Source organism: Musa acuminata, unplaced genomic scaffold (genome assembly GCF_036884655.1).
Source record: "Musa acuminata AAA Group cultivar baxijiao unplaced genomic scaffold, Cavendish_Baxijiao_AAA HiC_scaffold_690, whole genome shotgun sequence".
In the NCBI taxonomy this organism is placed as follows: Eukaryota; Viridiplantae; Streptophyta; class Magnoliopsida; order Zingiberales; family Musaceae; genus Musa; species Musa acuminata.
In genome coordinates, this window is record NW_027020926.1 from 5001 (window position 1) to 20342 (window position 15342).

At 31.1% G+C, this 15342-nt stretch overlaps 1 protein-coding gene across 1 annotated transcript; it reads right to left on the reverse strand.

Annotated features, from left to right (window-relative positions):
• Positions 1-10733: 10733 nt before the first annotated feature.
• Positions 10734-14546, reverse strand: LOC135663218 (NAD(P)H-quinone oxidoreductase chain 4, chloroplastic). Its single transcript, XM_065176780.1, has one exon. It carries the CDS (start codon positions 13721-13723, stop codon positions 12311-12313), a length of 1413 nt encoding a protein of 470 aa, XP_065032852.1. The 5' UTR covers positions 13724-14546; the 3' UTR covers positions 10734-12310.
• Between the last annotated feature and the right edge of the window lie 796 nt (positions 14547-15342).

Consider the following 15342-nt stretch of genomic DNA (forward strand, 5'->3'; position numbering starts at 1 on the left):
CGTTTTGGATAAATAAGATTCATGGGCTCTTTCCTATTTCTAAAAATTCTCGAGAATTTGAACATGAAAAGAATCCGCTTGATGAGAAATCATCATTTAATTATATTGTTAATTTCTTAACGTCAATCGATGAATCTTCTTTATTTTTATTGGAAGAAGAAAGAAGAATTAATTCAGAAAGTAAAGCAAAATCCTTGAGATTTGTATTCGACATAATTACAACCAATCCAAATGATCAAACAACAACTGAAAAAAAATCCATTGGAATAGAAGAAAAAAAATCCATTGGAATAGAAGAAAAAAAATCCATTGGAATAGAAGAAATCAGTAAAAAGGTTCCTCGATGGTCATACAAATTGACCGATGAATTAGAAGGACTGGATCAAGAAAATGGAGAAGAACAGAAGGAAGATTATGAAATTTGTTCAAGAAAAGCGAAACGGGTGGTGATCTATACTGATAAAAATCTGGATACCGATACTGATAATATTGATCAAGCAGAAGCAGAAGCAGAAGCAGAAGCAGAAGCAGAAGAGGTGGCTTTGATACGTTATTCGCAACAACCAGATTTTAATCGGGGTATAATCCAAGGATCCATGCGTGCTCAAAGACGTAAAACAGTTATTTGGGAAATATTTCAAACAAATGTTCATTCCCCGCTTTTTTTGGATCGAATAGACAAAGTCTTTTTTTTTTCTTTTTTTGATAGATATAGATATCGAATAATTAATCTTATTTTTAGGAATTCCGTGGGGGGAAACCCAGAATCCGAAACTTCCGACTTTGAGGAGGAAGAGGAAGAGACAAACACTGGGAAAAAAAAAGACGAGGAGAAAAAAAAAAAAGAGGAAGATGAACGGATAACAATATCAGAAATTTGGGATAGCATTATATTTGCTCAAGCAATAAGAGGTTTGATGCTGATAACCCAATCTTTTTTTAGAAAAAACATTGTATTGCCTTCATTGATAATAGCTAAAAATATTGGACGTATGTTATTATTCCAATTCCCCGAGTGGTATGAGGATTTGAAGGAATGGAATAGAGAAATACATGTTAAATGCACCTATAATGGTGTTCCATTATCAGAAACAGAATTTCCCCAAGATTGGTTAACAGATGGTATTCAGATAAAGATTTTATTTCCTTTTCGTTTAAAACCTTGGCGAAGATCTAAAATACGATCTCATCATGGAGATCCAATGAAAAAAAAAGGAAAAAAAGAAAATTTTTGTTTTTTAACAGTTTGGGGAATGGAAACGGAACTCCCTTTTGGTTCTCCCCGAAAGCAACCTTCTTTTTTTGAACCCATATATAAGGAACTCAAAAAAAAAATTAGAAAAGTAAAAAAGAACTCTCTAAAAGTTTCAAAAGAAAAAAAAAGATGGGTCATCAAAATAGTTCTAGTTCTAAAACGAGTTCTAAAACGAGTTCTAAAACGAATAGTTCTAGTTCTAAAACGAATAGTTCTAGTTCTAAAACGAACAGTTCTAGTTCTAAAACGAATAATGAAGAAACTTGAAAAAGTGAACCAAATTTCTTTATTTGAATTGAGGAAGGGAAAAGTACATGAACCAAATGAAAATGCAAAAGATTCAAAAAAAAATAATCAGATTATTCACGAATCGACCATTCAAATTCGATCTATGAATTGGACAAATTATTTACTCATAGAAAAAAAAATGAAAGATCTTGCTGATAAGACAATCACAATAAGGAATCAAATAGAAGGAATCACAAAAGACAAGAAGAAAATAGTTCTAGCCTATCATGATAAAAGACCGGAATTACAAAAACATATTTGGCAGATACTTCAAAGAAAAAATACCCGATTAATACGCAAATCACATTATTTTATGAAATCTTTCATTGAAAAAATATACATAGATATCTTGCAATGTATGGTTACCATTTCTAAGGTTAATGCACAACTTTTAAAAAAAACAATTATCAATGAATCCATTTACAACGATGAAAGAAATCAAGAAGGAATTGATGAAACAGATCAAGATACAATGAACTTTATTTCGACTATAAAAAAGTCCTTTTCTAATCCTAATATTAGAAATGATTTAAACACTTATCACGACTTATCTTCCTTGTCCCAAGCATATGTATTTTACAAATTGTCACAAACCCAATTATTTAACAACCATCACCTGAGATCTGTACTTCAATATCACGATCACGGGACCTATCCTTTTATTAAAGACAAGATAAAGTATTATTGTATGACACGAGGAATATTTGATTCCAAATCAAGGTTTGATTCCAAATCAAGGCATAAGAAAATTAATAAGTCTGGAATGAATAAATGGAAAAACTGGTTAAAGGGTCATTATCAATATAATTTTTCTCGGAGCAAATGGTCTCGATTAGTACCGAAAAAATGGCGAAATAGAGTCAATCAACGTTGTACTATTCAAAATAAAGAATCAATGAAATTGTATTCATATAAAAAAGAAAAAGACCGATTAATTCATTACATGAATGAAAATTTTTGTGCAGTGGATTTATCGATGAGTCAAAAAGAAAAATTTAAAAAACACTACAGATATGATCTTTTATCACATGAATATATAAATTATGGGGATAGTAAGGACTCATACACACTGAAACCCGAATCGTTTTATGTATTGCTAAATATGACTATTGATGATTACCTAAAAAAAGGATATTTTATTGATACCCATAAAAATCTGGATAGAAAATATTTGGATTATAGAATTCTTCATTTTTGCCTTAGAAACAATAGTGATATTGAGAACAATAGTGATATTGAGAACAATAGTGATATTGAGAACAATAGTGATATTGAGGACTGGACCGATATGTATATCGGTACCGAAATTTATAAAAATACTAATAAAAATACTAAGACTAAGACTCATCAAAAAAAAATTTTTGATTGGATGGGAATGAATCGAAATTATTCTACCATATCAAATCTAGAACCTTGGTTCTTCCCAGAATTTGTGTTACCTTTTGATGCATATAAGATTAAACCGTGGATCATACCAATCAAATTACTTCTTTCTAATATTTATTATGAAAATGATATTAGTCAAAATCAAAATGAAAAAAATATTAGTCAAAATCAAAATGAAAAAAATATTAGTCAAAATCAAAATAAAAAAAATATTAGTCAAAATCAAAATAAAAAAAATATTAGTCAAAATCAAAATAAAAAAAATATTAGTCAAAATCAAAATAAAAAAAATATTAGTCAAAATCAAAATAAAAAAAATATTAGTCAAAATCAAAATAAAAAAAATATTAGTCAAAATCAAAATAAAAAAAATATTAGTCAAAATCAAAACATCAAAGATTCCGTTAAAATAGAATTTCAAAATTCCAACCAAGAAAAAGAGGGTCAATCAAATCTTGTATCAGATCCACAAAAACAAAACCAAAAGGAATATCTTGAAGAGGATTGCACGAGATCAAACATTAAAAAAGGTAAAAAAAAAAAAAAACAATCCAAGAAAAATAAGGAAGGAGAACTAGATTTGTTCCTGAAAAAATATTTTATTTTTCAATTAAGATGGGATGACCCCTTGAATCAAAAAATTATTAATAATGTTAGGATATATTGTCTCCTACTTAGATTGATAAATCCAAGGGAAATTGCTATATCCTCGATTCAAAGAGGAGAGATGCATCTGGATGTAATGCTGATTCAGAAAGATCTAGCTCTTACAGAATTAATAAAAAGGGGAATATTAATTATCGAACCAATTCGTCTATCTTTAAGAAGGGATGGAAAATTCATTATATATCAAACCATAAGTATTTCATTGATCGATAAGAGTAAACACCAAATTAATAGAAAATACATAAAGAAAAGATATGTTGATAAGAATAATTTGAAAAAATCCACTGGACGACATGGCAATATATTTGTGAATGGGGATCAAGATCATTATAATTTCTTTGTTCCTGAAAATATTCTATCTCCTAGACGTCGTAGAGAATTGAGAATTCTAATTTGTTTCAACTCTCATAATCGGGATATTGTGAATAGAAATCCAGTATTTTGCAACGAAAACAACATAAGAAACTCTGAACAATTTTTGAATGAGGACAAACGTCTTAATACGGATTTAAATAAATTAATTAAATGCAAATTGTTTCTTTGGCCCAATTACCGATTAGAAGATTTAGCTTGTATGAATCGCTATTGGTTTGATACCAATAATGGTAGTCGTTTCAGTATGTCAAGGATACGTATGTATCCACGATTCAGAATTATTTAATAGTATATTTCCTATATATCACATGCCGTTTTCAGTAAATAAAAACCGAAAGATGTACGCATATGGTGTGTTACGTTCTGGTACATGATACGTATTTACTTGTGTATCAATTCAATTGAATCTAGAAAGAAATCTACAGAATCTTTTTAGGTGCAAAGAAATCATTCTCTTTCGTAAATGCAGAAATATATTATCCTTTTCTTTTCTATCTAAATCAAATGGAAAATTTGATTTAGATAGAAACGGATAAATCTAAATTTTTGCGTGTACTAGATTAAAAAAAATTGACATAATATAATAATTATTATTTTATTTTTCCTGATCGGTAAAATCCATGGCATGGAAAAGAAAGAAAAGAAAAAGATAAAAAAAGTTTTATGGTCAAAAATTCATTCATTTCACTTCTTCCACAAGAAGAAAAAGAAGAAAACAGGGGTTCTGTTGAATTTCAAGTATTAAGTTTCACCAATAAGATACGAAGACTTACTTCACATTTGGAATTGCACAAAAGAGATTTTTTATCACAAAGAGGTCTACAAAAAATTCTGAGAAAACGTCAACGTCTGCTGGCTTATTTGTCAAAGAAAAATAGAGCGCGTTATAAGAAATTAATTGACCAGTTGGATATTCGGGAGCCAAAAAATCGTTAATTAAATCGTTTGAATTAGTATAGTAGTTATTAGATTTTTTATTTTGATGAACCTCCTACTTTTTTGAGGAATTCATGAAATAATGAATTAAGGAAGAAAAGATATGACTGTACCGGCTACAAAAAAAGATTTCATGATAGTTAATATGGGTCCTCACCACCCATCAATGCATGGTGTTCTTCGACTGATCGTTACTCTCGATGGTGAAGATGTTATTGACTGTGAACCCATATTGGGCTATTTACACAGAGGGATGGAAAAAATAGCGGAAAACCGAACAATTATACAATATCTGCCTTATGTAACACGTTGGGATTATTTAGCTACTATGTTCACAGAGGCAATAACGGTAAATGCACCAGAACAACTGGAAAATGTTCAAGTACCTAAAAGGGCTAGCTATATCAGAGTAATTATGCTGGAGCTGAGCCGTATAGCTTCTCATTTGTTATGGCTTGGGCCTTTTATGGCGGATATCGGCGCGCAGACTCCCTTTTTCTATATTTTCAGAGAGAGAGAATTGATATATGATTTATTCGAAGCCGCCACAGGTATGCGAATGATGCATAATTATTTCCGCATCGGAGGAGTAGCTGCCGATCTACCTTATGGCTGGATAGATAAATGTTTGGATTTTTGCGATTATTTTTTAACAGGAATTGTTGAATATCAAAAACTCATTACGCGAAATCCCATTTTTTTGGAGCGAGTCGAAGGAGTGGGCATTATTGGTGGAGAGGAAGCAATAAATTGGGGTTTATCAGGACCGATGTTACGAGCTTCTGGAACACAATGGGATCTTCGTAAAATTGATAATTATGAGTGTTACAATGAATTCGATTGGGAAGTCCAATGGCAAAAAGAAGGAGATTCGTTAGCTCGTTATTTAGTACGAATCGGTGAAATGAGGGAATCTATAAAAATAATTCAACAGGCTCTAGAAGGAATTCCTGGAGGACCCTATGAGAATTTAGAAGTCCGACGCTTTGATAGAGCAAAAAATTCCGAATGGAATGATTTTGAATATAGATTTATTAGTAAAAAACCTTCACCCAATTTTGAATTGTCGAAACAAGAACTTTACGTGAGAGTAGAAGCCCCAAAAGGGGAATTAGGAATTTATTTGATAGGAGATAATAGTGTTTTCCCTTGGAGATGGAAAATTCGTCCACCCGGCTTCATAAATTTGCAAATTCTTCCTCAGCTAGTTAAAAGAATGAAATTGGCTGATATCATGACGATACTAGGTAGTATAGATATCATTATGGGAGAGGTTGATCGTTGAAATGATAATTGATACGACAGAAGTACAAACTATCAATTCTTTTTCTATATCGGAATCCTTAAAAGAAGTATATGGACTCATATGGATCTTTGTACCCATTTTGACCCTTATATTGGGAATTACAATAGGGGTACTAGTAATTGTGTGGTTAGAAAGAGAAATATCTGCAGCGATACAACAACGTATTGGGCCTGAATATGCCGGCCCCTTGGGAATTCTTCAAGCTCTAGCAGATGGAACTAAACTACTTTTTAAAGAAGACCTTCTCCCATCTAGAGGAGATGTTCGTTTGTTTAGTATTGGACCGTCTATAGTGGTCATATCAATTCTACTAAGTTATTTAGTAATTCCTTTTGGGTATCGCCTCATTTTAGCCGATCTCAGTATAGGTGTTTTTTTATGGGTCGCCATTTCAAGTATTGCTCCTATTGGGCTTCTTATGTCAGGATACGGATCGAATAATAAATATTCCTTTTCAGGTGGTCTACGAGCTGCTGCTCAATCTATTAGTTATGAAATACCATTAACTCTATGTGTGTTATCAATATCTCTACGTGTGATTCGTTGAACATGAACTTTATACTTCTTTCCTAGAAGTAAAGGAAAGAAGTTGAATGTAATGTATTGAATAGGTATTTTATTTTTTATTCATCATTCGGGTCAATGAGTTAAACCAGATAGTTATATGAGTGAAACAAAACAACTTAGAAGTTTGCAGTAAGAAGATAAAATCTCATTTCATATGTACAAGAATAAAGTTGAAGTAAACATAAGCAGTGTAAACTGTTTACCCCAAGATTAAGATTCTTTCATTAGTCATCATATCTTGGAGCGGGTGTAAAAGATCAACTGTATGGAGTTTTCATTACTGTCTTGTATTTATTACCATGCCGTAGATCAATCAAAAATCAGTGGACGGTTAGGAACACCAAAGTGCACAAAGGATTAGTAATAGAGATAATGTAAGGTATCAAAAAAAGAGATATTTCTACAATTTATAAAACGAATAAAAATAGGGACTTTAAGTTGGTTTATATTTATAAATTTATAAAATATAAATTTATAAAAAAAATAAAAAAATGAATAAAGATATTGATGCATAAAATAAATAAAAGAATAGATAAGAAGAGATTCGTCCACCTCCCATGGATTTGATTCCTTCCCCTATAAAAAAACTTGCAATGCCAACCCCATTTGTAATTCCATCAATTATATATCTATCAAAAAACTGAGTTAGTTCGGTTAATCCCCTTATACCCATGGTAAAAACCTTAGTATAAAAAATATCTATGTAACCACGATTATATGACCAATTGTATATCCCATTTTTTATTTGGTCCAAGAGAATCCTTTTAGGACCACCTTTTACAAATGCATTGATAAAGTTCAAATTCCGGAAAAACGAATAAGCAGACCCATATAAGATATATGCTATGAATAGTCCGGAAATAGCTATACTTACTGAAAAAATTGCATTTGTAAAAAATTCATACCAATCCACAGAATAACTCGAATTTGGATGGAAAAGGTTTGTGAGTGGAGTTAACCATTTGGATAATATATCCAAATCTATTACTCCTTGATCAAAATGAATTCCTATTGATCCAACAAACAAAGTAAATAATACCAATATAAGCAGAGGAAATAGCATAGTATTGTCCACTTCGCGAGGGTACATAGAAGTGTACTTTTTTTCGAAAGAAGTATTAAAGTATCGTATGCATTTTTTTAGATTATTATCAATTTTATACATATCCTTTGAAAAAAAGAAGACCCTATTATTCATTGTTGATAAAGGTAAATTTCTATTGACTGCTTTGGCTACCTCCTTTCCCCATAGAGATATTGAATAGGACGAACTATTTTTTGTGCTACTGTAATCTTGAAAATGAACGCGCAAATGTCCATCAAAGGTAAGTAAATACACCCGAAACATATAAAATGCAGTCAATCCTGCTGTGAAACAAGCTATTATTGCGAAAATTGGTGAATACAACCAACTATCATTAAGAATTTCATCTTTGGACCAAAAACAAGCAAGAGGTGGAATACCGCAAATAGAAAGTGTACCCAATAAAAAAGTAGTTCTTGTAATTGGAACATATCTTCTTAAACCACCCATAAGAGCCATATTCTGACTTTTTTCTGGCGAATATCCAACAATAGGTTCCATTGAATGAATAATGGATCCGGATCCCAAAAACAATAAAGCTTTAGAATAGGCATGGGTAATCAAATGGAATAAAGCAGCTCGATAAGAACCTATACCTAGAGCTAACATAATATAACCCAATTGAGACATTGTAGAATAGGCTAAACTTCTTTTTATATCTCTTTGAGCAAGAGCCAAAGTAGCTCCTAGTAGTACTGTTATTACACCTATTAAAGATATGAAATTCATTATGTAAGGTATAGCTATGAAAATAGGAAGAAGTCGAGCTACAAGAAAAATTCCTGCTGCTACCATAGTAGCAGCGTGTATAAGAGCCGAGATGGGAGTGGGTCCTTCCATGGCATCGGGTAACCATACGTGAAGGGGGAATTGTGCGGATTTAGCAACTGCACCAATGAATAATAAAGAGGCACACAAAGTAGCAAATAAAGAACTGACACCATTATTATGGATCAAGTTATTAGTTATTTCGAACAAATCCCGAAATTCGAAACTACCTGTTATCCAATAAAAACCTAAAATTCCTAATAATAAACCAAAATCCCCTACACGGTTAGTTACAAAAGCTTTTTGACAAGCACTTGCTGCAGTCGGTCGTGTGAACCAAAATCCTATTAATAAATAGGAACACATCCCCACCAGTTCCCAAAAAATATAAATTTGTATCAAATTGGAACTGGTAACTAATCCCAACATGGAAGCATTGAAAAAACTCATATAAGCAAAAAATCTCAGATATCCTTGATCATGAGACATATAATTGTCACTATAAATAAGAACCAAGATTCCAACAGTAGTAATTAGTATTGACATAATAGAACTAAGTGGGTCGATCAAATATCCGAACTCTAAGGAAAAATCATTATTGATGGTCCAAGACCATAGATATTGATAGATAGAACTTCCATGTATTTGTTGAATAGATAAATTGGCTGAAAACCCCATAACTATACTTAACAGTAAAACACTAGGAAAAGCCCATATACGACGAATATTTTTTGTTGCTGTCGGAATCAGTAGAAGTCCAAATCCTATTGACACAGTAACTGGAAGTGGAAGAAAAGGTATTATCCATGCATATTGATATGTATGTTCCATAAGAAAACAAAATGAAATCTTTAATAATTCTACTATTCTAGTCTAGTCTTAGTAGAATATTCTATTCTGGTAATTTATAGCCATATTATATAGTATAATAAGAAAAAAGAGTTATACCAAAAGGAGTACTTGATTCTAATTATGTTTTAATAAAATTATATGTTTTAATAGGTTTAAAATATATTTTCAAACAGGTTTTAAATATATTTTTTAATAGGTTTTAAATATATTTTTTAATAGGTTTTAAACATATTCGAAAATGCTTTTTTTAAAACTATTCTACCAGGGAATAAGTATAGATAATGACTAAAAGGAACAATCTATTTTGAACAAAACAATACATGTCTTTCACATACAACGATAAAAACTGGTAACCCTTTTTGAATGGCAGTTCCCAAAAAGCGTACTTCTATGTCAAAAAAACGTATTCGTAAAAATATTTGGAAAAAAAAAGGATTTTTAGCTGCAGTAAAGGCTTTTTCCTTAGCGAAATCGGTTTCCACCGGACGTTCAAAAAGTTTTTTTGTGCAACAAACAAATAATAAAGTCTTGGAATAATCGGAATTGACATACCCGAAGAACTTCGAATTTTTTAAGATGAACGATTCACATTAATTAATGTATTGAACTCCTCAATATCAATATGAGTTAGAACTAGCTGTTGTAGTATGTAGATGTGGTATGTAGAATAAAGGTATGTATATCGAATTCTGAATATTTTTTCTATCTACTTTTTTCACAATAGAAAAATATTTTTCTATTGTGAAAAGTAGAGTATGATTACGATAGAAATGAAAATTCTTTTGTTTCTTATATGCCTAACAAAAACCTAATTAGTTTGGTAAATCTTACCATTATGCATTATATATATAATGAAGAGACCATTATATATAATATGAAGAGTATTAATACTCTAATGATACTAAGGAATGATACTAAGGTGTCGAAATCGTTAGAAAATTTCAAATTCTTTTGATTTAGTGATGAAATTGTTATACATATGAAATCCTGGTTATTTAATCTTCTTCATTGAAAAAAAAAATATTTTTTTTTTCATTTTGTTTGAATCTATGAAATCAAATCGGATAAATAAAAAACGAATCAAAAAATAGAAAATGAACAATTCTTAGTTCTATACCTCGACAGACAACAAAACTATTGAGTTCTAACTGTTTTGGAAGAACTTAGTTTCTAGTACGCGAAAGTTTATTATTAAAACTAAACTTACTAAAACTAAACTTACTTTATTATTAAAACTAAACTTACAATGATCCCAACTAAAGATTCTTTTTTTGAATAGAGATTCAAATAGGAATTTAAATGAATTTTGATTTATCGATTCTAATGTTTACTAAACTATATTGAATCCTTGATTCTCGACGATTCAACATGAATTGACTATTATTATTTCAAGTAAGCCGCCATGGTGAAATTGGTAGACACGCTGCTCTTAGGAAGCAGTGCTAGAGCATCTCGGTTCGAGTCCGAGTGGCGGCATCCTTGAAATCCTAGAAAATAAATCCTCTAAAAGAGACACAATGGATCCTATAATGTATTCAATTCTCGATTTAAATTCTCTAATGGGACCCCTTTTTATGATATTTACAACTTTAGAACATATATTAACTCATATCTCTTTTTCGATAATTTCAATTGTGATTACGATTCATTTAATGATCTTATTAGTCCGCGAAATCGTAGGATTGCGTGATTCATTGGAAAAAGGGATGATAGCCACTTTTTTCTCTATAACAGGATTATTAGTTTCTCGTTGGATTTCTTCAGGACATTTTCCGTTAAGTAATTTATACGAGTCATTAATCTTCCTTTCGTGCAGTTTCTCCATTATTCATATGATTTCCAAGATGGGGAACCATAAAAATGATTTAAGCACAATAACCGCACCAAGTACCATTTTTACACAAGGCTTTGCCACGTCGGGTTTTTTAACTGAAATGCATCAATCCGCAATATTAGTACCTGCTCTACAATCTCAGTGGTTAATGATGCACGTAAGTATGATGTTATTAAGCTATGCAGCTCTTTTATGCGGATCACTATTATCAGTCGCTCTTCTAGTCATTACATTTCGAAAAAACATCGATATTTTTTGTAAAGGTAATAATTTCTTAATTAAACCATTTTTCTTTGGTGAGATTCAATATTTGAATGAAAAAAGAAGTGTTTTTAAAAACACTTCTTTTCTTTCATTTCGAAATTATTATAAATATCAATTGACTCAACGTTTGGATTATTGGAGTTATCGTGTCATTAGTTTAGGATTTACCTTTTTAACCATAGGCATTCTTTGTGGAGCAGTATGGGCTAATGAGGCATGGGGATCTTATTGGAATTGGGACCACCAAAGAAACTTGGGCTTTTATTACTTGGACCATATTCGCGATTTATTTACATACTAGAACTAGAATACATATTAGAAGTAGAACAAATCAAAGTTTGCAAAGTATGAATTCGGCACTTGTGGCTTCTATAGGATTTCTTATAATTTGGGTATGTTATTTTGGAATCAATCTATTAGGAATAGGTCTACATAGTTATGGTTCATTCACATTAACATCTACTTGAATAAACTACACAGATAAATAATTGAATAAACTACATAAAGAATACATAAGAACATCATCCCATATATATATAAAAAGCTTCTTGTTTGTGCGAGTTTTTGAGAACCGTTTGAATCATTCCTTATTCAAAACGGTTCTCAAAAACTCAAAATGCATCTCATTACAATTCTAATTCACTTTATTCTTTTGCATTGTACAGCGAACGATTTTAAAAATCTTAAAATCAAAGACAAAAATTATATTTCCGTATTATTAATGAAAGACTATCGATGAAAGTAATTAGATAGGATAGCTTGCACCCTGTCAACTGATAGCGAGAGAACGAAATCCGGATAAATACCAATACCTATTACGGGTAGAAAGATACAGATTGAAACAAATAGTTCTCGTGGTCCAGAATCCGCAAAATTAGAGTTTGGAACATTGAATAGCTTGTATCCATAGAACATCTGACGTAACATAGATAATAAATAAATAGGAGTTAATATCATTCCAATTGCCATTACAAAAGTAATTAGCATTTTTGGCATTAAAAGGTATTTTGGACTAGTAATTATTCCAAAAAATACTAATAATTCCGCAACAAAACCACTCATTCCTGGCAATGCAAGAGAAGCCATCGAAAAACTACTGAACATGGTAAATAGTTTTGGCATTGGGATCGATACCCCCCCCATTTCGTCGAGATAAACAAGACGTATTCTATCACAACTCGTTCCTGCCAAGAAAAAAAGCGCAGCACCAATAAATCCATGAGAGAGTATTTGTAAAATGGCACCGTTGAGTCCCATTCCGGTTATAGAACCAATTCCTATAATTGTGAAACCCATGTGAGATACAGAGGAATAGGCTATTCTTTTTTTTAAATTCCGTTGACCGAGAGAGGTTGAAGCTGCATAGATTATTTGAATCGTTCCCACTATTACCAACCAGGGAGAAAATATAGAATGAGCGTGGGGTAATAATTCCATATTGATCCGAATAAGTCCATATGCGCCCATTTTTAATAAGATTCCAGCTAGAAGCATACATGTACTGTAATGTGCTTCTCCATGGGTATCTGGTAACCACGTATGTAGGGGTATAATCGGCGATTTGACAGCATAAGCAATAAGGAATCCAAAATATAATATTATTTCCAATGCCACAGGATATGATTGATTAGTTAATTTTGAAAAATCTAATGTGGGTTCATTAGGGCCATATAAACCCATACCTAGAACTCCTATTAAGAGAAAAATGGAGCCCCCCGCAGTGTACAAAATAAACTTTGTGGCCGAGTAGAGACGTTTCTTTCCCCCCCACATGGATAAAAGTAAATAAACAGGAATTAATTCTAACTCCCACAGCATGAAAAAAAGTAAAAGGTCTCTAGAAGAAAATAATCCTATTTGACCGCTGTACATTGCTAACATGAGAAAATAGAACAATCGCGAATTTCGAGTAACTGGCCAAGCCGCTAAGGTAGCTAAAGTGGTGATAAATCCTGTCAGTAAAATAGGTCCTATGGAAAGCCCATCGATTCCCAGTCTCCAGTGAAAATCAAAAACATCTATCCATTTTAAATCTTCCTCCAATTGGGTTAATGGATCGTCCAATTGGAAATGATAACAGAAAACATAGGTTGTTAGAAGGAGTTCCAACGAGCATATACATATAGCATACCACCTAAACATCTTATTTCCTTTATGAGGAAGAAAGAAAATGGAAGAACCGACGGATATCGGCAAAACAACAAGTATTGTTAACCAAGGAAAATAACTCGTGATAAAGACAAGATACGTTTGACCAGAAAAACCCGTGCTCGGAATAGAATAATATATTTTCTCGAGTACGGGCTTTTGTCGGTAAAGAGGAATCAATTGATTCAAGTGGATTTTTTTGTAACGTATCAATAACCTAGACCCATGCTGCGAGTTGTTTCATATGATAAATAAACACGGACACTCAAAAAATCCGTGGGGCAGGCGGATTCACATCTCTTACAACCCACACAGTCCTCGGTTCTTGGTGCGGAAGCAATTTGCTTAGCTTTACATCCGTCCCAAGGTATCATTTCCAATACGTCTGTGGGGCAGGCTCGTACACATTGAGTACACCCTATACATGTATCATAAATTTTTACTGAATGTGACATTGGATCTATAAATTCCAGATTTTAACATCAAAAATTTTCAATCTGGTAGAAAATTAGTATTTATATTATAGACACCAGACGAAGCAGTGGTTTATTAAAATTTTAAGAATCAATATATTTCTAAATCTGTTCATGAGAAAAAGCCAAGAGACTTTGATTTCCGTTTCAAAAATCATGATCATACGAGTCACATGTGTAAATAAAAATTGGCCGACAAAACAAATTGATCAATCATTCAAATCAATATTTCAATATTCATATTTTCAATATGAAATATGAATATATAAAAATAAAACTAAATTAGTAATTTAATTTATTTTCGTAATATGATTAACATATTATTATTTAATAATATTATTTTTATTATTTTATTATAATATTTATAATATTATGCAGTATATTATTATATAATACATTTATATTATTATATAATACATTAAAAATACATTAAAAACATTAAAATTTAAATACATTAAAATTAAATAAAATAAACAAATAAAAAACGAAATAAAAAAATTATAATACCAATTAAATTAAGAATATAATTATTTTTCATTAATGGAATATGAAAGTGAAAGAATAGAAATAGAAAAATATTCCAATTTCATTTATATTTTCTTATGCTTTATCATGTTGTGTGGTGTCTTGATTTATATGATCATTATAACTGATTATTCAATATATGATCATGATAATTATCACTAATTATTCAACAAATTCGATTGATTGATACGAGTTGATTTTCTGTTTCGATGAATCGACGAAACAATAGCTAGACCAATAGCTGCTTCAGCAGCTGCAACAGCTATAATAAAGATTGAGAAAATGTTTCCTTTTAATTGGCGACTATCAAATATATCAGAAAATGTTACAAGATTAATATTAACCGAATTTAGTATAAGCTCAAGACACATAAGTGCTCTAACCATGTTTCGACTTGTGATCAATCCATAGAGACCGATAGAAAATAAATAAACACTCAAAAAAAGTACATGCTCGAACATCATTGACTAACTCCTTATCAATCTCGATTCATTTCAATATGAACAATTGAAGCGATTCGATTTTTTATTTATTTAGAACTTCTAAAATTCTAAAAACTTTTTAATTCTTTTAAAATTCTAAGTATTTATTATTGGCGAGCCATAGTAATTGCAC

Coding starts and splice junctions, on each gene's coding strand:
- LOC135663218 (XM_065176780.1), bottom strand. CDS start 13,723: ATGTTTAGGTGGTATGCTATATGTATATGCTCGTTGGAACTCCTTCTA.